Below are 27,142 nucleotides of genomic sequence, written 5' to 3'. Positions count from 1 at the left end.
AGAGGAAGATGACTCTAGTGTGGACCCCAGCACTGAGTGTGTCCACATCAAAGCTGCCAGGTTGATTAAGTTTCTTGAACTCCTGAGTCCCAGATATATCCCCAAAGAAGGGACAGTGATCCCCAGTTCCAGCTGCTGGAACTCTGCACTTCTTCCTGTGCAGTGTTCTTTGTATCTGAGGTCCACAGTCATAAGAGGTGGGGCCAAGGAACAGAACTGCTGTGCATGCAAACTTATTTCTTGTTCCATCCCCTTCTAATCTGTTTTTGGGGAACAGTATCTTGCATTATTGCCCAGGCTAGCCTTGAACTCTGTTTGCCTCTTCCTCTTTTTCAAGTACTGAGAGTCATCCACATGAGTCTCCATGCCCAGTTTTAAACCTTTCTGTTATTATTTTCATTTAAACACAGAAGTTACTTTCTATCCTGGCAGTGTTTCCAGTGTCCTTACACTTCCAGTGTCTCTGTTATTCGGCCTCAGGGATTTGCCTTTCCTAGGATCTCTCACTAGGACCTAGGGCTTGCAGATTAAACCAGTTTGACTTGAAAACCCCAGGGATCTGCCTGTCTCCGCCTCCAGTCCTGAGGTCTCAAGAGCATACCATTACGCCCAGTCTCTCGTGTGGGTGCTAGGAATGGAAGTCATGTTCTTGTGCTTTATTCAGCAAGCATTTTACCAACCGAATCATCTCCCTAGACCTGCATTTTGAGGGTTTTTAATATCACTTTCTTTGGCAATAACAGTGATAAATGTTAAAGAAATGGTTTGGTTAACAAGGTTCTCTGATGCAAGTGGCCTTGAGCTTGATGTTGAAAGGGATTTGGAAAAATATTGATGGGGAGGCCTGCCTTCAAGAGGAATCAACTGGACAGAGATACACAGGAAGTCAGAGTCTCCCTACCTTGGTCTGGGCTGAAGGTTGAAGGAGGCAAGATTCATGCTGCCTGGTAGAAGGGGATGAGGCTAGCCCTCAAGTTTCTCAGATTAACAAGTCTAGAAAATTCGGTATTTAGCTATGATCTTTTATCCCACCCTCTAAAATCTTTTCATATTTCCCATGGTTTTCTTCTCATGCGCAGACACAGGAACCCTGAGCTAGAGAGGATAAAGCCCTACGATTCCAGCTGGGGTTTATGTCAAATTTAGGTATCTGTAAAGAGATGTCAGATAGGAATTTACCCCAATAGGGATGGAGTGTAAACAGGTCTTAATGGGAGAGGAGGAGCTGGGATATCTATCTATCTATCTATCTATCTATCTATCTATCTATCTATCTATCTACCATCTTTTTATCTATTGTCTATTTGACAATCATCTATCCATAATCTATCTATCTATCTATCTATCTATCTATCTATCTATCTATCTATCTGTGAGTATATGTGAGTAGGTTGAAGAGTGGCTAGTTTATGAAGGCCTACGAGCTGATAGAAATGCAGAGGGCAAGATACCAACGATAGGGTTCAAGGTCAGAGCTGAGCTATAGTCTAGTGGAGCTGTATAGGCAAAAGGGCAGGACCGGGTCAAGATGAATGACCAGGTGGATGGACGGATAGATGGATGGATGGATGGATGGACAGGTCTGGATGGGAGAACAGAGTGGTGGATAGATGGTAACTCTAATAGACTGTATCAAAGGCAGGACTGAGCCAAGCTGAAGCCTCTGGGACAGTGACAAGTTCTGCCAGTTTGTTCCTTGACATACGTACTAGGTGGTCAGCTGACAGGTTAGTGAGGGTTACTGCTACTGTAGTTTTAAGTGTTTGCCTTGCTATGGCTTAGTGTATCCAGTAAGTTTTCAGGTCTGTTTTTTTTTTTTTCCTTTAATATGCCCATGTATCCTTCATTCTCAATTCACCCTGATAAATGGACAGGGTGACACCCTTTCTACTCCCAGGAGTTCATCTGTTTGTGCTGTGTGAGTGATACTGGACATGTCCACACTGGTACAGAGTCATCCTCCCTCCTCAAGACAGTGTCAAAAAATTATTTGAGAATAGAATCTGTCCCGATAGGGCACAGTCTGATAGACAACTGTTTTACGCAATGGAGGGTGACTTGGAGCAGGGGACAAGCATTTTTATTTTTTTCATGTTGTAGATGTGATGGAACTTAGTAAGTTTAAAACCCAGCACAGGTGGAAGGGAAGCTTCTGGGGAGGTACCCAGGAGAAAGCCCCCACACTTGTTTTCCATCTAGACCACCACTGTAGCCAGTAGAGATGACATTTTTTTGGGACTTGTATAGGTCTTAGGTGACTTAGAGCTTCAGGGAAAGGTTTGAATGATAATTGTGGTTAATTTGGGTCAATCTGTGCTGTTAGCATTTAGAAGCCCCCCACCCCCTCTTCCCATTCTTAACCCCAGGACAGGCGACTGTGTACACAGTCCTAGATTAGTCTAGATAGAGATCAGGTCTTGCTGCTTGGTGTTTGTTATCACAGAGATAAAAGTTCTGAGTAGATGGCCAAGGTCATCATTACACTCCGTCCTCATTGTTAAAAGCAACTTCCTCTCTGGCTGAGGTGACTGGAAAGATTTTAAAGCTAAATCTCCCCCCTTTACCCTTTTAGGAGACAGATATTGAAAGCTAGTTCATTTAAAATAACATACGGAACATTTTATTATTACTGCAAATTCATGAGATATCCAGTTTACAAGGAAAAAACACTGGGTCTGGAGAGAAGAGTCACTGGCTAGGAGTGTGCACTGGTCCAGCAGACGACCCAAGCTGCATCCCCAGCATCTATGCTAGATGGCTCACAACGGTCTGTAACTCCATCTTAGGAGAACCTGAGCTCTGAGGGCACCAACACTCATGTACACACACTCCTAATATGCAATTTAAAATGATAATAAATCTTAAAAACAAGAAAAAATTTACTTTGGCTCACAGTTAATTTGGAGCCTGTGCTGAGACAACACTTTGTTGCTCACTCTGTATCTGGTACTAGAGAAAGAGGAAGTCCAGATTTCCTGTTCCAAAGACATGTTCCTAACAAACAAGGGCATTTCACTGGGCTATCCCACCCTTAAATATTAGTCATAGGCAGGGAGGAGATTCTGGCAATGGAGCATTCATCGGAAGCATCTTGTTAGCTGACCCAGCCGAAGAAAAAGGGAGCTGGGCTGAGTCACATCAGCTTTCAGCAAGCCCAGGGCTTGAAGTCACTGGAGCAGTTTGTCCACGGTTGATTTTTAGGTGGTATCTGTCAGCAAAGTGGAGATCTGCTGAATCAGATAAAGACTAGGGATAGAAGTTAAAGTTAAAAAAACTTAAATGAAAAAATCTTACATTTGTAGCTTTCAGGACCCTGGTCCTGGTGGCTAGGGAGAGGAAAGGAATCCCAAGATGGGGGAGGGTGGAGGAGGGAATGATAACCCCATCTCCAGGAATAGGCATCTAGGCTGTACTTATCTACAGTCTGTTTGACCTGTGAGGGGTAGATCCGAGTCTTAACAACTTCCCCAACTCCCTGAAGTTACATGAATTTTTTAAGTTTACAAAAAGAGATAAAAATTTTAGATTTAGTAGCATTATCATTGTTTGACATCTATACTGAAATCCACATTGTAGAAGAAGCAGCTAACGAGTGCCTGTAAACAGCTGGAGTAGACGCATGCCTGTGAGGCACAGCAAAAGCTATGGGTTTGGGTTAAAAAGTATGAACATTTGTTTCTCTCTTCAGAGGCTGGATACATAGATTGAACAGAGGTATTTATAGCCTGGATGTGAGAAGTACCTTTAAGTCTATACTTAAAAGAGAACCAAAGGAAATTTCAAATCTTGAGCTTGTGACTGGTAGTAGTAATCAGTGCTTTTCCAGTTTATCAGAATACCACTGATCGATGTCAAAACTCGGAACTTGTGAAACCACAGCATAACAACAATAGCACAGAAGGGGAAAGAAATCTGAAATATTTCTTATTTTCTCTTTTTTCATATATCTTAAATAATTTCCTTAGCCCTTCAGAACTTACATAAGTTTTTACATCCACAGAAGTTGCTTTCTTAGATCCTTGTAACTTAGACAGACTTCAAATCCTCCATCTAAATCATTGGGCAGAGACATAAGTAGTTCTTACTGAGGGCAGTGATCACAAAGCAAGTTCCTTTAAATAAAGGAACGGTAAAAACTGATATCTGAAACCTGTTTATCCTTTAATATAAAGCTTGTTAGCAAGGCAAGCTTGTCTGCCTTTCCCAGCAGGAGACCCAGTAACTCTAGAAAAAGCAAGGCCCGATTTTTACCCCTTGGTGAAGGAGCTGGTTACCAGTTGCTGCCAAATTAACAAAATTAGTTAGCTGTTGTCAGACTTTTAGTTACTTTATTGGGTTCTTTTCCTTACCACCTTCTCCAGCCTTCCAACTTCCAACACTAGGAGACAAAGAAGGTTATAGTGGGAAAGGGGTGTGGATATCATTAGACTACTTCCTGCTGATTAGGGGCATCAAGTTCCTTAGGGCAATCTACATTATCAGGACATCTCCAACCAGCAAATAGCAGCAGCAAGGGCAGCAGGAGCCCCACCTCTTTTGGGATTCTGGCATTTATATACCCTCTGAAGAGTCCTCAGAATTCCAAAGTAAACTATCTTCAGCTGGTAAAATCACACCCCTGCCAGAGCACGAGACGAATCATAGTTACCTGCTGTGACAGTCTGAAGCAGCTCCATGTCCTGTAGCTGGGATCGAAACAAAACATATTCACATAACATTTCTGTGGTTTTAAAGAAACCAAAATTCTCACTACTGAGAGCCATCAATATCATCAGAGATTTGAGAAGGATAAATTATAGCAGAAAGAATCAACCAAATGGTCTCTGTATTGATTCAAATGTCAGAGACTTAGCAGCTATCTGGATGATTACCCCAGTAGGCTCCAGTGGTCTTGATAGCTTTGTGGGGGTTGGGGTGGGGGCAGAGGTCTTCAGCTGTTACACAGGACAGCATTGCATATTCAGCGGCTGCACAGAACAGCATAGGTCTTTCCAACTCAAGGAAATTTACACAGCATACTCTTTAACCAACAGATAAAAGAAGTTACAAAGGTGTTATGGGGTACTTGAAGAGAAAAAGTCTTGAGAGGCCCAAATAAATCAAACGGAGCCTGAATTGCTGGCGAAATGTTCTCAAACAGATTAGTGGGAAGCAGCCTTGACCTCCAGTTGGTTCATGTTTTAAGGGCAAAAAACCCCACAATTGCGACATATACAGAAAGGCAGTTTGGGACATCTGCAGCAAACAAGTATTATTTACTGAAGTGGAGAGCTAGCAGTTAAATGGTCAGGCAGTTAACCTTTAGCTCCGGATCACATTTCACAGGAATTTACGGCTAGTACAGAAACCTATTTTACCAAGATTATTTGAGCACTTAAAGTGTGCTTAGGAATACTTCCATGAGATGGGGCAGCTATACTCCAGTAGCCCACAGCACAGGAAATCAGAGGATTCTTAGAAATGATTTAAGACTCAATGCAGTGTATACGACTTATGAGATTCATTTAAAGCTGGTAAAAGCAAAGTTTTTACTTCTGAATTCATATATCAAAAGGTGAGAAAGATAAGAAAAACCTCAAATTAACATAACTTTATGACACATGAAGAAATATAAGCTAAATATGAAGGTAACAGAAGGAAGGAAATAATAAATATGGGAGAGAGAGAGAGCATAATAAAGGAAAATAAGGAGCAGTTCTTTGCAAAGTTCGCTGATATTGATAAATCTTAGCGCAAGGGACAAAGGCAAAAAGAGGGAAGCCCCTCCCCCCACAACTACAACCAGAGATTATAAAGGAGACATTTCTACAGTTCTGCAGACATTTTAGAAAAGATTATAGAGGACTACTCCATAAATAAAGTTACACCAATAGCACCATCTAGATGAAATGAACAGATTTCTAGAAACAAAACATATCCAAACCAAGCCATAATGAAGCATAAAACCTTCAGTACTTAGAACTAGTAATAAAATTGAATCAATATTTTTTAAACTTCTAGACAAAGTCCAGAACGCCATAGCTTCATGGTGAACTATATAGAATATTAAAGAATTCTTTCTAAACAATCTTTCTTAAAAGCAATCTCCTTTCTCAAAATCTTTAATCAAAAAAAAATGTGAAGAGGAGGAAAGACTGTCTAACACATTCTGTGAACGTTACCTCGTGGTTGAACCAGCCGTCACATCAGAAGAAAGCTACAGATCAGTGTACCTCATGGACTATTCAAAAGTCCTCGATAAAATGACTGCAGCCCAGATTAGAAGGCCTTTAAAGAGGATGGTACCTGTGTCCAAGGGAGATTTATTAATGGAATGCAAGGATAGACCGGCATAAAATGTTGATGACATCTATGCTAGATTAATAGAACGAGGGGAAATGATCATTGTAGCTGATGGACAAAAAGTATCTAACAAAATGCAGTTCTTTTCATGATTAAAAATGCCCGATAAACTAGAAATGGAAGGAAGCCACCTGAACACAGCAAGTGACATTTATGAAAAACAGGCAAACACCATACGCAATGGTGAGACATTGACAGCTCACCATTGACAACAGGAACAAGGCCAGGACTTCTGCTTGTGCTCTTCCTATGTAAACACCACTGAAGTCCTGACCAGAACAATCAGAAAAGAAAAGAAAAGAAAAAAAAATTCCATCCTTTTACAGATGGTATTGTCTTATACATAAAAAAGTAAATTTTATCCAGCTCCCCACCCAAAATAAAGTTCTCTTAGAACTAATAACCAATACTGTTATCTGGTAAAATAACAAAGTCCAAAGTTCACTCATAAAAAACAGTTGAAAAAATTTTAAAGTTTATTTATTTATTTATTTATTTATTTATTATTTAATGTATGTGAGTGCTCTATCTGCGTATACACCTACATGCTGGAAGAGGACATCAGATTCCAGTATAGATGGTTGTGCACCACCATGTGGTTGCCAGGATCTTAACTCAGGACCTCTAGAAAAGGAGTCAGTGCCCATAATGGCAGAGCCATCTTTCCAGCTCAAACAGTTGAATTTTTATATGACCTACTCGAACAGTGAATGTGCTGGCTAGTTTTATGTCCACTTGAGCCAAACTAGAGTTATCTGAAAGGAGGGATCCTCAGTTGAGAAAATATCTTCATAAGATCTGGCTATAAGACATTTTCTTAGTGAGTGACTAAAAGGGGAGGGGCCAGTCCATTGTGGGTGGTGCCATCCCTGGCCTGATAGTTCGGGCTTCTATAAAAAAGCAGACTGAGCAGGCTATGAGGAAGAAGCCAGTGAGCAGCACCCTTCCATGGACTTTGCATCAGTTCCTACCTCCAGATTCCTGTCCTGTTTGAGCTCCTGTTCTGACTTCCTTCTGTGATGGACTATGGTGTGGAAGTGTAAGCTGAACTAAACCCTTTCCTCATCAATTTCCTTTTGGTCTTAGTTATTCATCATAGCGATAATAACCCTAAGACAGTGAGGAACCTTCCCAGCCCCTCCACGTAACCTACACTCCTAAAACGAAAAAAAAAGAAGAAGAAAAGAAAAGAAAAGAAATGTAGGCCTATGTAACATTTGTCTTTCGGTTGTTTAGTGTCTTATGGTATAGTGAACACACTATCACGTGTCTTTAGTAGCTCTGTTCTGCTGGTATTTTTAATAGCTACGAACCTTGGTGGGATAGAATGGTGCTGGAGACTGGCATGAAGATTTAAATCAGGCTGTTGTGGAGCACATTTGTCCATGGGGATGGTCTTTTGTTTTCAGTTGTCTCTTACATAGCTTTTATGAGAAAATTGTTCTGCTGACTGAACATCACTTTGAAGTTGCAAAAGGGAAAAAAAAGAAAAAAACAATAAAACCGTAAACAGCAAAAAGCAAAAACCATCACATCTGCTTTGTTGACATTCTGAATGTTTCTAGGTAAATTTAAAATACTAATAATTTTTAAAAAGGACAGGAAGAGAAACTTGGCAAAGAAAGAAGTGGGCTGGGTGGCATAATCCTAAGCAGCCAATCAGAAAGCTGGGTAAGAAGGGTGCAAGTTCAAGGCCACCCTGGGTCACTCAGAAAAACCTTGCTTCAAAAAATGGGACAAAGTGGGGCTGAAGGGATGTCTCAGCAGTTAAGAGCACTGTCTGCTCTTCCAGAGGACCTGGGTTCAATTCCCAACACCCATTTGGTAGCTCACAACTGTCTAGTTCCAGGGGATCTGACATCTTCACACAGCACATACGTGCATGAAAAAGTCCTTGGAGGAGACGGCCACTCTAGGATAAGCCGCTGGGCGGTTCCCTTGGCAGAGAGGAGGTAGTAGTCACTGATAAAGATTTTAAGTGGAAAGCTGCCTGTCAAGACCTAGGGAGGGGAAGGAATGGGACTTACTGAAGAATGGATACTGTGTTTCAGTTTATAAAGAGTAAACAGTCCTGGAGGTGGATTGTTTTACTAATTACACAAGAATGTGACTGTCCTTAATGCTACTGAGCTAGGTACTTTAAAATGCCTAAAGTGTAGTTATGTTATGCATGTTTTAATCTAGTAAAAAGTGGTGGTGTTTTTTTTCTCACTGGGGGAGAAACCGTCTGATAGAGGAGGACATAGAATATACTAAAACAAGACCGGTCAGACAAATAGTTACACCTAGACTGGCAGAGCCTTCCCGTGGAAGACCACCAGCAGGAGGGATTCCCAGGGAACCCATAGGAAGCTGCTGAGGGGTTACCCCAGGAGTCCGAGGAGGCCAGGGTAGGTCTGACAGGGTCATTGATTAGTGTGGTGAACTGGAACCATTAACTGTGAGAAGGGGCAGGGATCACTGCTCTCTTCCCAGTTGGGCTTTGTTTGTTTGAGCCTCCTCCATCCTCTGTCTTTGTGGCAGAGGCTAGCACAGGGCATATCTGGATAGTGACAAAGCCACAGAAACATACTGGTGACTTTGTATAGATTTATTGTTTTGTTAATAAGTTGATTTATATATGCATATGCTCATTGATATATGGCATATCTTTTTATCTGAGCACTGGGAGCTTGTGTCTTTTAAGGAGTGTGCATATTTCTTCTAAATTATTTAACTGACTAGTGTGAAGTTGTTACTAATAGTTCCTCACTGTCACAGTGTCTATAAAGTCTCTAGGGATGCCAGTTCCCTTGAGGCGATTCAAATAGTTATTGGCAATCACGGCTTTAGAAGACTTGGGAGATAGAAAGCTGTTTATTCATTTCAGTTGTTCGTACTGACCACTCTGCCTGACAGACTGAAGAGCGCTGGAGTTCAGCAGCCAAGGGCAGAGAGAAATAGCAGCTCTCTACCTAGGGTCTTGCCCTACCGTTTCACTGTATGAATGAGGGAAGGAAGGCAGAGGGAAAGGTGGTTTGCACAAATTACATCAAAAGTAGCAGCAGAACCTGCATAGGGTACATACAGCCCCTTCGACAGCTGCTCCCTGGCTTTCTAAGGACACCACCTAAGTCTGGACTCCTCATACCCTTTGCCTTGTTCATCTACTGTCCTTATTTCTTAGCTTGTACCTTTGTCATTTTGTGCCCTTACTGTATCAAAGGGCTTAGGAACATAGGAGACATAGAGTAAACGCCAGATGAGGTTATGTTTCTGTGTTCTCCTCACTGGAACTAAAAACAGCCTAAAGTGAAAGGGTTAATTTTGACTCACAGTTCAGAGGAATGCAGCCCATCATAGTAGGGAAAACACTGTGGCAGGAATGGCTTAGTCCTTGGCTGTGACCCAGAAGCAGACTGGGGAGCTGCCGGTCCTCAGCCTGCTTTCTCCAGTTCTCCCTTTTAGTTCAGTGTGTCACCCTGACTCGTGACATGGTATCAGCCCCGTGTAGAGTGACTTTCCACTCCAGTTAAAAGTGCCTGGAAATTCCCTCACGGACATCCAAAAACATGTGCCTCTTTAAAATGCCCTGTTTCTTTCAAGCCAGTGACGTTACACTTTGACCACCCAGAAGTACAAGCTGCCAGATATAATCTGCTCACCCAAGGATTGGCTCCAGATTCCTTCTGTTTACTTTAACACTTTATAAAACTTTGAGATATTACAAGACTATATCAAAGAGTGTGTATGCTGTTATCCAGACTCAGTTGTGAATAGCAATTTATGCCATTTGCTATGCAGTCTGCTCCTTTATCATATTTTCTTTGACTGACTGATTTGATTTGATAGTTTTAAGATAGAATCTTCCCGTGTACATAGCCCAGGCTAAATCCAAACTCAGTCTCCTCCTTCCTCGGCCTCTTGGGTACTGTAATTATCAGCATGGTTATACTTGTGGTAGACATCAATCCCTGAATACTTGGGTGTGTGTGGTAGGAAAGCACAGGTTCCTATTTCCATTTAGGTACTAACTCACACACAGATACGGTGTCCTGCAGCTTTGCCATTTTAATTCTGTTTAATATAAATATGTTCAAAGCCACTTTTAATATTTTACCACATTTTTATTTTGAAAAATTATAGTTTTTTTAAAATATTCTTACTTTGGGTTTCTCCATTGTTTCCTCAGTATTAGATTAGTTTCATCCATTCCTGCGTGGAAAGTTACATAATTGATGCTGTTGCCTGTGGGGAGGGGATGTCTCTTGTGACTACCAAGGCCAACGAGAGGAGGCAAGACAGAAACTCAGTTCTGTGTGACTCAGGAACTGGTGATGGTTCAGACTTCAGGAGTCTGACACCAGGTAGTTTTAGGCATATTTAAGTACAACCCTCAAATTCCGTGTGTATAGCAAAGCTTAAAATACGATTACATGGAAACTCTTGTAACAAGTGACATCTTGTGTAAAGATAGATTCTATAGATTAACTAAGGAAGCAGGCTCAAGGTAAGCAAGTGCATGATAATGGTCTGGGGGAGGATAACGCAATAGTATAAGGTAAAGGTAGGGTTAGGGTTGGGGATTGAGCAGTGTAGCCTGGGCATACAGATAACACAGAGCGCCAGGCTACCTCCACTATGCTCGTTCCCAGCCTTCAGGATGGAAACAGTTCTATCTCTTCCTTTAAAGAGACAGCCCTGCGTGTTTAACATTCTTGGCTTCCTGTGTTTATCTGTGAGCACGAGGACCTACGTGCCTCTTACAGTTGCCCCAAAATAGTACACGATAAGGAGACTGTGTTCATCTCCTGTTGTTGCTGATTGTATTTTGACCACATAGATACAATGCTACCTGCTCTTGCACCAAACGGTCACTATTTAATTACTTTTGTCCCCTGTGGACCAAAAGTGACCTCTTTAATATGTGTTATGTTCTGTCCATCATTATTTCTTTCTCTACTTAACATTAATAGATTACTTTTATCAAAAACTATCTTTTCTTCAACTTGTGGCAAATCTTTCCACACTCCGGGATCAACGCTCAGAATCGCATCATAGCAAGGCTTCTTTTTTTTTATTGAAAATATTTTTTTCTGTTATTAAACCGTTATGCTTCTATAAGAGCAGAAAACTTTGTTATGTTTCAGCAAAAATGCCGTAGTTTGTAGCACGTAATAGATTTACATCTGAGCCTAGGTTTAGGTTTAAGCAGTTTGTGGCGTTGCTTTGCATAGTAGGCCATCTGCAAAATGTTTTGTGTTCAGACCTACGGCTGCAGGGAGGTCCTGTAATACACTATGGATGAGAGGCCCCCAGACACCTCAGATTCCTTGCACAGTTGCTTTTGTGTTATTTTGTGGTTGTTGTGCATTCTGAAACCTTTTCCCATTGCCACATGCCCACAGTTATACACGAATTCACATAAGGTTGTGACAGTAAGAAACTGGTTATTATTACAGTCCAAACAAAACAGTTTGCACCCGACACTCTTCCCTTCCTTCTTTTGGTAAGGACTCAAAGATTGTTATTTTTTTCCCCAGGTGGTTTGTAATTCTTTACTGTTCTGAATTCCTTTTGTGGCCAATTATTCCAGATCTGGCCAGTGCTGGCTTCTTCAATCTGGCTCTGTTTTTTTTCCTTGTGATGTACATACTCTCACAAATTTTCTTGCTTTCTTCCTTTTTTTTTTTTTTTTATAGCACTTTGGTGCTTCCTGGTATAGTGACGTGCTCCAGGGCATTTTCTGGGCTTTGAGTACCCTTTATTATTAATTTAGTTGTGAATGTACAAATGGGATGTTCTGAGCCAGAGATAAATTTCTTAGTAAATACTGTACCGTGAAGGATAGGAGGGAGGCATGGTAGTGCACACGAGGAATGCCAGTTACGACAAGGCAGGCAGGCTTGCTTGAGCCTCGGAATTCAAGTCCAGCACAGGAGACACAGTTGACCCTGATTGCTGAAGTGTCTGTGGTAAAAGACAGTGGGACAAAAGCCTGGCCAGGTACCCCAAATTACTAACCAGACACTGTTCAGGTAAGAACCACCCACCCCCAAAGTGTTTTTTTCGTTGCTGTATGAAAGTCAAGTGTAGCTGCCCCTGGGCCCTGTTAATGGGGTCCTTACCCCACACACTAATAAATGACTCACCCAAAGTGAAGTTCACAGGCCTCTCTACCCTGAAATACAAAGACCCAGGAACCCTCCCCTCTTCAGTCTCTTGGCTGTAGAGGTCTCACCCTAGCCGTACACACTGGGCTGGGACCGTTTACCTGATCAGAACCTATAGAAAATGTGTTGTCTAGATCAAAGCAGAGCCCTTTAATTCAGGAAACAACTAAAGATTTGATTCCCATGTGAAGAATTGAGGGTGATGTTCAGGGGCACCAAAAGTTCAGAAATCTTATTTTAGTCGTGTTGTCTTGCTTGCACAGGGTCTGACCAGTGGTTTTCTTCTGTTATCTTTAAACTCACAGGCTCTTTTTTAGTGAAAAGTGGTCTCAGAAACCAAGCTCTGACACCAGGGTGCTCACTCCTGATGGAGTAGCATTGATTCTTCATATTTTGAGCAGGTAGAGCTAAGAAACATATACATACTTACATTCACATCATATAAGTATATACACACATAATACATGCATATATACATGTTTATATACATATTTATATGTACATGTTTATACACATATATGAATGTTTACATGTACATGTTTATATGTATATATAATATATACATATACATAAACAGAGGTATGGATATACATATGCATACACATGCATGCCTTTATCTCACAGCTTCAAGCACTTAGGTTTCTTCTTTGATGTTCAGATATATCTTCATTCTATTGCTATACCTCACAAAGCATACTCATATGCATGTACACATATGCTCACATAGGATACTTTAGTCAGCTCAAACTGGAGTAGTACAATACCACATAATAAAATCCACAGTTTATTTTTCTCAAAATCATGGAGGCCAGAAACCCAGGTGATGATGGCATCACAGTTGGTTTCTGGTGACAGCCAGCTTCTTACTATGATCTCATTTGGCCTTTCTTCCGGTACACAGACAAACACTCCAGTGTCTCTTTCTCTGGTGAGAACATTACACATAGTGGATGAGGGTTCCACCCTATGGCCTCATTTAACCCTCAGTGGCTTTCTAAAGGCCCTGGCTCTAAATACAGACAGACACACTATGAATCACGTTTGCATCATTTCAATATGACGGGCACAGCCCTACACAAGAGAAAGTGTTCTAGGAAGAAAAGCATCCCAACTAGTCAGAGATAAAGTCTGGACAGTGGAGTTGTGTGCAATCACAGATGAGTAACCTCACCACCATTGTGTGTGTGTGTGTGTGTGTGTGTGTGTATGTTCTTTACTTGTTTCCTATGTGTTTGTTTCTGTCACTTTATAGTTGGGAAGGTTGCTTTGAGCAGCAACACCTATCTACCTGGAGTAACCTTTTTGTGGCAGATGTTCATCAAAGCTCTGTTGCTGTGGAGATGTCTGAGTCTCCTATCATGGTTTCACCCCTCCCCCATCACGATCCTTTAAATCAGGTCATGCTGCCAGATATATAGGAGCCTTGGTGAAAAGCTTTGCACTTCCCGGAATTGGTTGATACCCTAGGCAAGGCCTCATAGAATGTGGGGTGTGTGTGTGTGTGTGTGTACACAAGACATTTAGACTTAGAGATGGGGGAATAAGTCACCAAGACCACAGGGGGGTAGCTATGGCAGAAGTGGAGCCGGAACTCACACTGTCACGCCCCCACGCCCCTGAAGTTCTCAGGGATTCTTTCTTTGAGGTAATGTTTGAATGTCACCTGATGGGAACGGATGTGGATGGGTTCAGAACCCTGCAGTTTGTGGGGTGTGGGAGGGGCACCGTGATGCTTGATAGCTTGTCCCTTTTCTTTCTGGCAGATCCCAGCCCTGGCTGCTTTCTGCTCCTCTACCCAGATCTTCCATTTCTCTCCTCTCTCTGGCCTCTTGGAATGCTTTTTCATTCATCTCCAGCAGCTCAGGTGAATGAGTGGTTGCCATGTGGGCAAGAGAATGCACTTTATATAAATTCCTGACAGTTGTAAGAGTGTCACGTGTTCCTGCCGGAGCAGGAGGAACACCTGGTGGGAGGCTGCCCATCAGCATTCAACCTGTCTGTCTCTACCTCAAACTTAGCCTCTCACGGCATTCCGCCTTCTCTCCGGACATCTCCTTATTCACTGATAAGATGGTGCTCCAACAAGTCCTGGAATCTCCTGATGTGACGTGTTATCCTCAGGCGGCAATCAGTGTTCTCATGATACTGGACCTTGTGTGGTGTGAGTGACGTTAGTGTTTTGATTAGCAGTCTAACCTCTCGAGCTGGATGGAAGACTCATGGTCTGACTCATAGGCTAGTAAGCTGTGTGACTTGGGAAAGGACGTTCCTTCGTATCTCTGAGTTCATTACATCTTTTTAGAAATGGGCATATTAATGCCTCTTAGGGCTATTGTAAATATTTTTTGAGCTAATGTTTAAAACACTCAGGTTGTAGTGAGCATCATTCAATGGCACATTGTTGCCATTTATTATAAAAAAGAACCTTTGTTTCTCCTGAGGGGTTTCTGAGGACAGTAAAGCCACAGATGCTATGAAAGTCTGCAGAAGCCAAACGAGGCTGCTACTAGCCTCTTCCTCACATGCTGAAAGATCAGCTGGAGGGGTCAGTGTTAAGAGGGGGTGACATTGTAAATCAGTCATCGTGAACATGATTATAATGCTGTACAGTTACCTGGTATCCTCATTCTGCTGAGATAGGGATGTGGTCAGGACCCTACCATTCTGTATCTCATAGCTGGAGCCGGCTTCTCGGAGTCTTCCTGCGCACACGTGATGGAAGGGTAGGGGAGTTTGTGACATTGTCATGCTTTGTCCCATACATGGATCATGCATTGTCAGGCACTGTAGGGACGCTATGATGCAGTGATGCTGGGATGTAGGACTCGGGCTTACCAATAGTGACCGAGGTAAGAAGGAATTATTGTCATTTTCTTCTTCTCATTTTCAGTTACTTTTCAGTTTTGTTTTTGCCATGGGCATCATGCACTTTTGACAAGGGCAACATCATGTCCTGGCTATTCTTTAAGATGAATATTTTAGTTGATCTGTGTGTGTGTGTGTGTGTATGTGTATATATGTACATGTGTGCGTATATGTGTATATGTGTCTGTTTATGTGTGTGTATATATGTATGTGTATATATATGTCTGTGTGTATATATGTGTGTGTGTGTGTGAATACATATATGTATATATGTCTCTGTGTGTGTGAATATATATGTGTATGTGTGTGTGTGTTAAAGAAACGTAGCTGTCCTCACTCTTAAGCCTTTGGGGCTACTTTTCTTTCCTGTTCACTCATGTCCCAGATTTGATTCTTAAAGCAGCTCCTGGTTTTTGTTTGTTATTTTTGAGATTACAGTCTGATTACAGCATTTTCCCCTTCCCTCCCTCTAAACCTCCCCATGTACACCTCCTCTGTTTTAATTAAATCCACATCTTTTTCTCTAATTGTTATTGAGCTTGCACACACACACACACACACACACACACACACACACACACACTTATTCCTCAGTATACTGTTGAGTCCATGTAATGTTACTTGTGTGTGTGTTTTCTAGGCTTGGCACTGGAAGCCTGATTGGTGTGCTGTCCCCTGGGGAGGACCACCCTTCCTGCTCCAGCTTCTCTCGGCTACCTGTAGTTCTTTCTGTAGGGTTGAGGCCTCCTGAGCTTTCCTGTCCAGGGGGCATGTTTGTTGGTGTCATCCTTGTTCAGCTCATGTCTGGGCAGTCAGTCGCGTTGATGAGACTTCACGTGTATAGTTTCTGGCATTACTAGGAGGGACAGTCTCACAGCAAACTCCCTGACCCTCTGGCTCTTAGAATCTTTCTGCTCCCTCTTTTGCAATGTTCCCTGAGCCTTGGGTGTGGTGGTGCTTTGTAGATGTATCCACTGGGACTGGGCTCTACAGCTCTATATTTTGATTGGTTGTGGTTTTCTATAATGATCTCCATCTGTTACAAGGAGATGTTTCCTCAGTGAGGGGTGAGGACTACCCTTATCTGAGGGGATAAGGACAAATGTTTAGATTGTTGTTAGGGATTATGCCGGTTTAGTAAAATGTGGTTGTAGATTCTCCTCCAAGGACCACTGCACCACCAGCACTGAATAGTTAGCTAAGTCTCCAGTACCATGCATGGCATCCCTCTTGTTGAGTTTGTCTTAATTCCAATTTGAGAGCTGTCTGTTACCGCTCAGGTCTGTGTGCCACTACTGTACTTGTAGGGTTATTGCACCATGCTGGTAGTTGATGTGATTCATGGGTATCACAGCCGGGACTGTTGGTGGCTTCCTTCCTTTGGAAACTTTCATGGCACCTTCTGTTACTATGAAGGCTAGTCCTCAGGGAAGGGGTGTTCAGGGCACTGCTAGCTCAAGGGGTCTCTGGGCTCTGTTTTTGGAGTTCACAATGTGTTCTGTAATAAAGACTTACATTACGCCTCTCAGGTGTAACATCTGAAGATATGGAGCTAGGAACCTCCGATTAGGGAGAACGTGTGCCATTTGTCATTCTGGGTCTGAGTTACCTCACTCAATATGATCTTTTCTAGTTCCATCCATTTGCCTGTCAAGTTTTCGGTCTCATTTTTCTTTCCTGATGAAGAGTATTCCATAGTGTATAAGTAACATTTCTATTATCTGTTCATCAGTTTAAGGACATGTGGATTGTTTCAGTTTCCTAGCTCTTGTGAATAGAGCAGCAGTGACCATGGCTGGGCAAGTATCTGTGGACCAGGAGGCTGAGTTCTTTGGGAAGGTGCAAAGGAGTGGTATGCCGCTGGCTGGCTCACATGGTAGATTTAAAATCATTGATTTGAGGACAGCAGAGTAGGTATTAGTGGTAAAGTCAAGAATGGACCTGGGTCCTTTTGTATTTAAGTCTCATCTTCTGTCTTCCACTGCCACACTTATTTTGAAATATAATTCAATCATCAATACCATGCATGTATTCCTTTGAATATAGGTTCTTTCTTAGGATAAGTTCCCTGAATCTAAACACAGTTTTTAGTTTAGAGTTATGTGTTTTATAGAAACATCCCATCAAGGTTGGCACACTTACCTCTCAGCTGGACAGGTTAATTGCTTATCCGCATCCAGGGCGGGATAGGGCATCGGGGCTCTGACTCAGTCTCAGTAAGTCACAGATAAGCATCTCCTTGGCCCGGTGGGAACCGGACTCCGAAGTGCATCTTTTTAAAGTATACTTGGTCCCTCCACATGAGCTGCTGACTTCCAGTGCTCTGCCATAGGCACCTTGATCTTGTCTTGGTGACAGAGAAACTATGGTCTGTATTGGCTCCTGTGAGACACAATGTAATCAGACCAAACACTATACTCTGTGGACGGTTGAAAGGATTTCCATAGATCCTTAGTTATATTTAATAATGACTTGAAGTCCCAGTTTCCTGACTCGTCCTGTGAGACCTAAGGACCCTCTCTTCAGAGTATGAGTATTGGAGACCCAGAGTAGCCAAAGCAAGACAGCTAGCTTATTATTTTAGATTTTTTTTCCAAGACCAGGCATCTGCCCAGAGTAGTGGGCACACTGACTGAGTTCAGGGAATAGTTTTATAGTACAGAGTGCCTGTCTCTTCCTTCCTTTTCTCACTGACTGAGTAATCAAGAGGGGATGTCTGTACCACCTGGGGATTACCCTTCCCTCTGCCACTTATGCTTGTCTATTTCTTACCAAAGATGAGTAGTGGGTGGGTGTATCGTTGTGTTTATTTAAACCTTATCAAACATATGACCCTGCCATGTCCAAGGTGATTAGGCAACCATGGCTATTAGTAGTTTGGGGTGGGACTGTAGCTGGACTGGAAGAAGCTAGCAGGGATCCAGTATTCTCAGTGTATGTGTAACTGGACCCTAGCCAGTGGCATCTTTGAAAGTGGGCCATTGGTTTTTGTTTTGTTGTTGTTTTGTTTTTGTTTTCTACCCCTGCGCAAGATATGTATCTTAGTCAGGGTTCTACTGCTATGAACAGACACCATGACCAAGGCAACTCTTATGAAGGACAACATTTAATTGGGGCTGGCTTATAGGTTCAGAGGTCTAGTCCATTATTATGGCAGGAGCATGGCGGCATCCAGGAAGGCATGGTGCAGGAGGAGCTGAGGGTTCTACATCTCCATCTGAAAACTGCTAACAGAATACTGATTTCCAGACATCTAGGAAGAGAATATTAAAGCCCATGCCCACAGTGACACACCTATTCCAACAAGGCTACACCTCCTAATAGTGCCACTCTTAGGGCCAAGAATATGCAAACCATCACAATATGGCTGTAGGACAGGGTTCGGTACTATTTTCACTGTGGCCCTTTAGACTCAATCTGAGAAACCCTTTCTAATCAGTGGCTGACAGCTGGTAATGAGCATAGTTCTAGCATGGCTCTTTTCTCAACTATCTTAGGTACTCATGGGGCTCTAGGCCTGAGCTGGCACCAACCTGATGATGTACCAGGTGTTATGATGTATTTACACATAAATGCTCGTCTTAACAGCTTTTCTCTTTCTCACCATAGTTAGTCACCACAGAAAAGCACTTCCTTAAGGACAGTTTGTACACTGAAGGAATCCTAGTTGTATGGGACCCATCCGTGTATCATGTAGATATTCCAAAGGTAAGTGAGTCTTCCATCTGCCCTCAGATTTCCTCTTGTTGCTAGGTTTTTAAAGTCACATGTGACTTGAGCCATTCCTGACTCAAGTTCTTGAGTTCTAGGCAGCCTATTCCATGGGGACTAGCACACTCAGAATTCCCGTATCCTAACCAGTGCCTTTGCATGCCTTCCCTGGAAGGTCATGTACATATTCCAGCGATGGTGTGTATTGGACATGGTGGAGATGGAGTCAGAGGTATTCTGAAATAGGTGTTCATCATTGTACTTATTCCTGATGAACCTTAATAGGAAATGACAGTAATTACTGTTACCCCAGCAGTCATGTACTCGCATTTTCTGCTCTTCACTTGCAGTGTCTAAAACCCTTTTCATTTCTCTCTCGTAACACTCTCAAGAAGTAGAAGGAAGCCTAGGAGCTCCCATGTTTCAGATGTCACCTGTGCTTGGTTTCCTAACTCAATGGCACAGATCTACAATGTTGAGTCTTTTAGGGAAGATGTGAGCCACAGGACTGCTGGATTCTCAGGCCTTCTGGAAGTGTCTGCTCAGTTTTGCATAGTATATATGCTATGTAGGTTGCATATATAGCATCTTTTGACATGAGCTATAGGAGCCTAAGGAGAATGGCTTTACGGAAGCCGCAGAAAGCACTGACCTTGGTATGCTTGTCCTTAAATGCTCCTGATGACTCCTAGCTGTGGCTGTCACCAGTGCCTGAGCTCACTCCAGTCTACAGCTTCCCTCTGGTCAGTTGTAACTCGAGCCTGCCTGAGTCAGATGAAGAGCTCTGAGTCCATAGATACAACTTGTGCTCCAATTTCCTCTCCATCAACAGTGAGGGTACTTAGGTGTGATGGTCCCTGCTACTAGGGAAGCTGAGGCAGGGGGATCTCTTGAGACCAGGAGCTGAAGGCCAGCCTTGGCCAAATGGTGAGAATTGCTTAAAAGCAAACACAAACAAACAAGAGATAAAAGACAATGTTGATGGTGCAGAGATACCCTTTCAGAAGATACTGATCTCAGACTTGATGGCTCTGAAATCTGAAGTGTTTTCAAGATCACCATTCCAACAGACCTATAATCAGAGATTATGTTCCGGGTCCCAACTGTACTACCTACTAAGGGCTATGATTTGGTGATGTTTGTGATCTTCTGTAAGACAAGCCTGATCCTCTGGCAAGAATGTTTGTATAAGGTTTCTCTGCTGAGCACACCACTTCCTTCTATTTCAGTGGTATCAGAAGCCAGACTACAATTTCTTCGAAACCTATAAGAGTTACCGAAGACTTCACCCCAGCCAGCCTTTTTACATCCTCAAGCCCCAGATGCCATGGGAACTATGGGACATCATTCAGGAAATCTCTCCAGATCTGATTCAGCCAAATCCTCCATCCTCAGGCATGCTGGGTGAGTCTGTGTGTCAAGAAATCCTGTGTTTGTTTTGTAGAGGACTGGCTTTCTTCTTCAGTCTCTTTCATTCACCAGAAAAACTTTTCTACTTGTATACTAAGTCCTATCTCAAATAAGGTGTAATTTTTATTCTTAAGATGTCTGCCGAGAGAATTTAATCAGGCATCCAAGGCCACATTCAGTTTGTACCATAATGAGGAGATTATCGTCCTACTGTAAGAGAGAAGACCCCAGCTAGCTGATGGTCAGAGAGATTTCTGTGAGGAGAGAAGGGAGGGTTTGACGTGTAGCTATATCATAAAGGGAGGCACCCCTAAAGAGGAGGAAGGAGAATAGGACCTTGGATGCAGCAATTGTAAGCAAGAACCTTGTCTGTCTTAGGCTTACAACTGAGAGAGTATGTCAAAGCTCATTAATCAAGTGATGGTTTAATGCAACATCTTTAAAAATCTCAATGCCAGAAATTATAATGAACAAAAAAGGTTTCATATGTAAATATGGATAGAATTGGTATCTGCAGAGTCATGTTCAGAACCTGACACAGACAAAAATTAATCGTACGTCTCCTGGCTCTGTGGATGCTTTAGTCAGAACTGTGAGAGAAACTGGGCAAGCTTGTCTATGTGGGGCCGTGTAGGAAGTGGAAAGCAGATAGCTTTCTGGGATGGGCTGGGGCTAAGGGCACTGAATGCTGGTCAAAGGCTCTCAAGCTCTTGCCACGTCCCTCAGAACTTAATGCCCATCTATCCTTCCCTCCCTTTCTCTTGAGATGGACCACTGGGGCATTTCCATGAATGGACAGGCAGTCTCTGCAGAGGGATAGACACTCCTTTCATGGGCCCCTAGAGTGGAACACCTTTAACCAGATGATTCCAGGAACTCACCACTGTGTAATTTATCCGCTTACGTCCCATACTAGACGGCTGTCTTTAACTTATCTATCCTTGTAGATTTGGTATGGTAAATGTTTCCTTAGTAAATGAGTGGCTTAGTTTTTCTGCTAGAGACAGGGATGAAAAGAAACTGGGGTCCTTGCAGTTCGTCAGCCCCTTTATACCCTCTGCTTCAGCGGTCAGGTTAGGTGAATCTGGGTTTTTCCTGGAGCTTTTAGAGCAGCAGTGGTTGGTATGTTGAGGAATACACTTCTGGTTGCCCCAGTGCCCTGCTGCTGTCTGCATTTCCCCTGCCATACCTGTTCCTTCCTAACCACACTGCCTCCTCACCCCTCACCAGTGCACTTGGGCCTTCCTGAGAAGTGTTCCCCCCTGCCATTCCTAGGTGTGCTTCTGTAGTGCCTGAGTCAGTCAGGCCTTTCTCCCTCATTGAGTTAGGAGCAAGCAGAAGGCAAAAGTGTTTTTCCAGTGTGTGATTCTTCTGGAACAAAGTTTCTCCCACAGTCTGTAGCTTAGCTCTCGGTTGGAAACTGCTCTATTTTAGATACCTTGTATTAAGAGTTACCGAAAAGGGCTCTTTCCACTGAGATCTTATGTAACTCCAACAATAGCCCACACAGTAAAGCTTTACATAGGTTTCCTTCTTGGGACAGATAAATAGCCTGAGGCACATAGAAGCATTTTTTTCCTTACACAAGACAACTCAGCCAGTCTGAGTGGTCAGATGAGTCCCCTGTACCTGGATAGGCTTATGTCTCACCGCACAGCCTCCCAGGACAGCACCAGTGTGCGCCATGCTTTGGCTCCTCTTGTCTCATTCCAGCTAAGGGGAGAAATCTTCTGTACCCAGAACTATGTCCTACAGGTATTCTATGAGACAGTCTTCATTATTCCCCATGAGGCCTTGGCAGGGTGAAGCAATGCCAGGAAGTGCTAAGTGCAAGTACAAATGACAGCATTGTTTGATTTATTGTCTCAGTCACATTGGGTTTCTATAGCTTACTCCGTTGATAAATTTACTAACCGTGCCCTTTAATCCGCTAGCATGGTGGTAGGTTTATCTATCATGGACTGGGACTCCGGCCTTGGTGTTGGAGGTACAAAGGTATAAAATATACCAGTCTGCTGGCCTTGGCTTATCAGCAAAACCCAGACTGGGAATCATAAGAATAAATAGAACTCTGGGTGACTGCTCACCAAATTCAAGGTGCTAAGTAGCTGCAGTTACTGGGCAGAGATCTGGGTTGTTTGTAGTTACTGGACATGCCTCCCCTCTCCTCCCCTCTCCAGGTATCATCATGATGATGACGCTGTGTGACCAGGTGGATATTTATGAATTCCTCCCATCCAAGCGCAAGACGGACGTGTGCTACTATCACCAAAAGTTCTTTGACAGCGCCTGCACGATGGGTGCCTACCACCCGCTCCTCTTTGAGAAGAATATGGTGAAGCATCTCAATGAAGGAACAGATGAAGACATTTATTTGTTTGGGAAGGCCACCCTGTCTGGCTTCCGGAACATTCGCTGTTGAGCACAGTGTTCTTAGCCAGGCACCCTCATCTTTCTCCATAAGTCATTTTATGGCTACTCTCCTGGTTACCGCTGCTTGAAGGAGTGTTTTTATTCAATAGGCCCAGCCTGCTTCCTGGACTCTAGGGAATTTCATTGGCAAGAGTTCTGGGGCCTTCAGAGCCTGATGGCAAGGAGGCAGACCCAGCCTTTCCTGCAGCCACAGAGTATGGGAGCCCAGATTCTTGCCATACAGATTCCTCTTAGAGAGCATCCTCTTCTCCTTTCACATGGGTAGGGGAAAGATCCAGATTTCTCACCAGGGTTGCCAAAACTAGACTTTATTTTTTTCCAACCAAATGATGTCATCCTAACAAAGGAGCATCCTTGGTGGCTTGAAATCTCTCCTTAGGTATTGATTTTACATCTTTCACATCTCTTAAATCATGATTTCTGACAGATGCAGGGTGGTTTCAGGGAGGGGAAGCAAATAATTGAGACAGGATGAGAAAGCCTACTCAGTTACTCCAGGGTAAAGTTATCTCCCTTGGGGACATAGTGCTGGTGTCACCCTGTCTGGCTATGCTGATCCTTAATCCTGGGTGCTTATGAGCAAAGGATCTTGGGTAGCCCACTTCCCACTCCCTGTGGAGACGAAAGGTCCAAAACCTCCCATCTGTCCCCAACCTGATCAGAATTGAGTGGAAGAGAGAGACACCCAACAGGCAGCTAGAATGTAAACATTCCATGTAATCAGTGAACTGGGCTCCTCTCTAAGAGCCTGTTGCCTGTACTCCCAGGAGGGGCCAGCTCTACCATGTTCTTGTATTGCTGAGGCCCTGGGGAAGCTCTTAGAGGAAGAAGAGGAACACACTATCTGTGTCAAAAGATCTATTTTCATTTTCACCTTTATCACTGATGTTACATTCTGAATGACCTGTTAGAATATGCAGGCCCAAGGTATTTTTGTTAGGAAGTCCCTACCCCACATTGACACCAAGTGCTGCCCCACAGTAGACAGCAGGTTAGTCAGATAGACTAGGGCTCTTGTATTTTTTTAAATGTCTACTCCCTAACTTCTCCTAATTGCTATCATTACTCTCCCTTACAACAGGCTTCCCTCCCAAATTGCTTTTAATCATTTTCTGTTTGACAAATACCCCAACTTTTGCTGACCTTATGGGCCCCCCATGAAAGGTCTCTCAGGGCATGGGGAATATGTTTTCTGGGACTTAGGTTAGAACTGTAATCATAACTCATTCTCACAAGGGGTGAGGTGTGTGATCACAGATTGTCCTGCTCTCCTTGCAAGGGAGTGACATTGGTCTCCAGGCAGGAAGCACCCACCCTGTTTGGCAAGCATCCTCTCACAAGGATTTTCTGAGACTTCTCTACCTGGTGGGAAGCCACAGAGGCCCAACCAGCCCCTGATGTGGAGTGGTTCAATGACTTATGGTCAAAATTAATGCTATTGAACCAAGGCCACTAAGACACAACCTGCTGGATTCCCAAGGCTGGCCTGTGTGCTCACAGGGCTTCAGTGTTCTGAGCTGCAGACCCACTGTCTTAGAGCTCAGAAACTTGTTTACTGCTGACCCCTTGCCTTATGTGGGCAATAGAAAGCCCAGAGTAAAAAGCCCTGGGTTTCCAGGTTGACCCCTACTTCCTCACTGTGCCACTTTGTTTCCATATCTGTAAAATGGGGGTGACAATCCTACCTCACAGGGCTGTGTGGGGACCACAAGAAAACATGGCTGGGCTGTATAAGGACCACTGGAAAGCATGTGGCTGGGCTGTGTCCACGTTGCATAGGATGTAGGTACCCTGCTGTCCTTCCTTGTTTCTTTATGGAGGACCTTCTCAGTGATCACACCTGTGCTGGGCCTTGCTGCAAGGGAGGGCAGTGGAGAGGGGGAGGGCATCCTTTCTGTTGTGAGGCAACTGCATCATTTGCAGGATGCAGAAGCCTACCTGTCTTGCTGCCTGTGCCTCAGAGTGCACAGAGCATTGGGCTGCTTGGCTGCTATGTGGGATGGGTCTAGGGAATTCCTAGCTCACTTCAAGTTCTGATCTCACAGGCTCATTATAATGTATCAGGACTGCGGATAGAGTGCCCAGGAAGCTGACGTTCCTTCCGTCAGCAAGAGATACATTAGGGACGGAGACTACACTGGGTAGATTCTAGCTTTTAATTCTTATTAATGTGGGGGAATAAATTAATAAGTGTACTATGATTCTGATGTCTGTGAGACTTTCTCTGTGCTCTGTAAATGTGGATGCCTGAGTAAAGTGGACTATGGAGTGGATGTGGGTGTCACTGTTAGTCTGGTGAGGTGTTTAGTGTTTGCAACAGGTAATTTAAAATCTGTAACAGAATGCTACAGGAAAGCCTCTGTCTATGTGGACGCTGATGTCAGTATCCATCTATGCATCCTAAGTTGCAGGAGCCTCTTGATTCCTTCTGCCAATCAAATCTGTCGTTGCTCTTGGTTCGGGGTTTGTGTCAGAAACTTTTAAAGCATACCTGTTAACTCTAAATTATCCAAAGATTATGTGCAAATTTTAAAATAAATGTCTTTTTCAGAAATCTGCTTCTTCTCTTCATACCTCCTAACAGGAGTGACCGATTGCCAGTCTTGTGTCCCTTCGAGACACATCTGGAAAGTCAAGTACCCTGTCCTCCAGGAGTCTCTGGCCTCGATCTCCCTCTTCAGTACTCCAAGAAAACGTGCATATATTTACTGTGAAGGACGGAATCTCAGAGATATTGATAGTTTATTGATTTTTCTCTCCCATTCACTTTTGCTAGATACAAGTAATGAAGCTATCGGTAATTGTACACCTTAGGAGAGAGGAGAAATAGAACAGGGTAAAGGATAGAAGGAAAGGCTCTCAATCTGGAATTCAGGACCCTTAGATCAGTGCCTCTTAACCTTCCTGATGCGGCAGCCCTGCAGTACAGTTCATGCTGTGGTGACTCCCAATCCTGAAATTATTTTCATTGCTTCTTAAAGAATTTTTGATGGTCTTAGATGACCCCTATAAAATGGTCATTTGACCCTCAAAGGGGTTTCATCCCACAGACTGAGAACCATTGCTTTAGATTCTTGGGGCAATAATGTGTTTAGTGAACAGCTAACCATGTTTGAGGAAAAATCCTGAAAAAGAGCAGGGTTTTTGGAGGGACATTTCTTTTTCCTGAATTGCTTGCTTTCAAGATAAGGGTGTCTCACCAAATCCTTAATATTGAATTCCTAACCCCAGGACTTAGGATGCAGCCTCTTTGGAAATGGGACCATTGGAGAACTAATTATTTATGATGAGATCATACAACAGTAGGGTGGGCCTCCCTCCAATATGACTAATGCGTGCACACCCCCCCCTCCAGTACGACTAGTATCTTCATAAAAAGGAGAAATCTAGAGACAGGCACACACAGAGAAAACACCATGTAATGTTGAAGGCTGAGGTTGCAGTGATGTACAACACTAGGAATGCCAACGATTGCCAGAAAGCCTGCCAGAAGCTGAAGAAGCTGCCTAGAATAGATTCTCCCCCACAGTCCTCAGAGGGACTAACCTCAATCTGGGAGTTCTGGCTTCTAGAAGTTTCAGACAATATACCTCTGTTGTCAAAGCCACACACTTTGAGGTACTTTACACATTATAGCCCTTAAGAAATCAAGCCTAATGCTTCCTCCCTCCACACCCCTGCTTTTTCAACTCCCAGCTGCAGCTTCCTGGGCTGGGACTGGGAAAGAGCAACAGGCTGTTCAAGGGTGGTGCTTGCTACCCAGCTAGGACTCTGGAGAATGCAGTCTTGGATGCTGGGGTTTGTCGAGCTTCTCCTTCAGGAAGACAGGACCCTGGGCAGCTACTTTTGATGACATCTTGATCTGAGTCTTACTGATCAGCCGGAGAACACTGAAGTGTTTCCCTGGCCCTCCATTCAATGCTTTGGCATTGTGAGCTCCTTGTACCAATGCATCTCCATAGTGATAGAGAAGCCTTGTTTGGATCCCCATGAGAATGGGAGTTGAAAGCAGAAAATAGAAAAATAATTCTGTTTGGCCAAATTTCCAGTGGCCCCATGCCTGAGGACCTTCCCACTGGCCTGCTGAGCTGGTGGGTGGGTCTCTCCATCTGTGTCTGGAGACTAGTTTCTTTTGTTCCTCATTCTGGAATCTGACTCTGTTTTTAAGATATAGATGTTCGTTATGGGGAAGTGGAAAACGGGGTCTCAGTTCCTTGGCTAATTGTAAG

General features: G+C 43.4%; 1 protein-coding gene across 2 annotated transcripts in view; it reads left to right on the top strand.

Moving 5' to 3' along the window:
- St6gal1 (ST6 beta-galactoside alpha-2,6-sialyltransferase 1) overlaps positions 1 to 22,970 on the top strand; it is a 121,177-nt gene extending 98,207 nt beyond the window's left edge. For both annotated transcript variants that reach the window (XM_028783888.1, XM_028783889.1), the window contains exons 6-8: positions 18,969 to 19,067; positions 20,300 to 20,474; positions 22,661 to 22,970. In XM_028783888.1, coding sequence (XP_028639721.1) covers positions 18,969 to 19,067; positions 20,300 to 20,474; positions 22,661 to 22,902 — 516 coding nt within the window. In that variant the 3' untranslated portion in view covers positions 22,903 to 22,970. The remainder of the gene's footprint in view (positions 1 to 18,968; positions 19,068 to 20,299; positions 20,475 to 22,660) is intronic.
- The last annotated feature ends 4,172 nt before the right edge of the window (positions 22,971 to 27,142 follow it).

This window comes from Grammomys surdaster, unplaced genomic scaffold, assembly GCF_004785775.1.
Source record: "Grammomys surdaster isolate TR1022 unplaced genomic scaffold, NIH_TR_1.0 1166, whole genome shotgun sequence".
NCBI classification, from domain to species: Eukaryota; Metazoa; Chordata; class Mammalia; order Rodentia; family Muridae; genus Grammomys; species Grammomys surdaster.
Note: the sequence above shows the minus strand (reverse complement) of the source record. Positions and strands in the feature narration are given on the sequence as shown.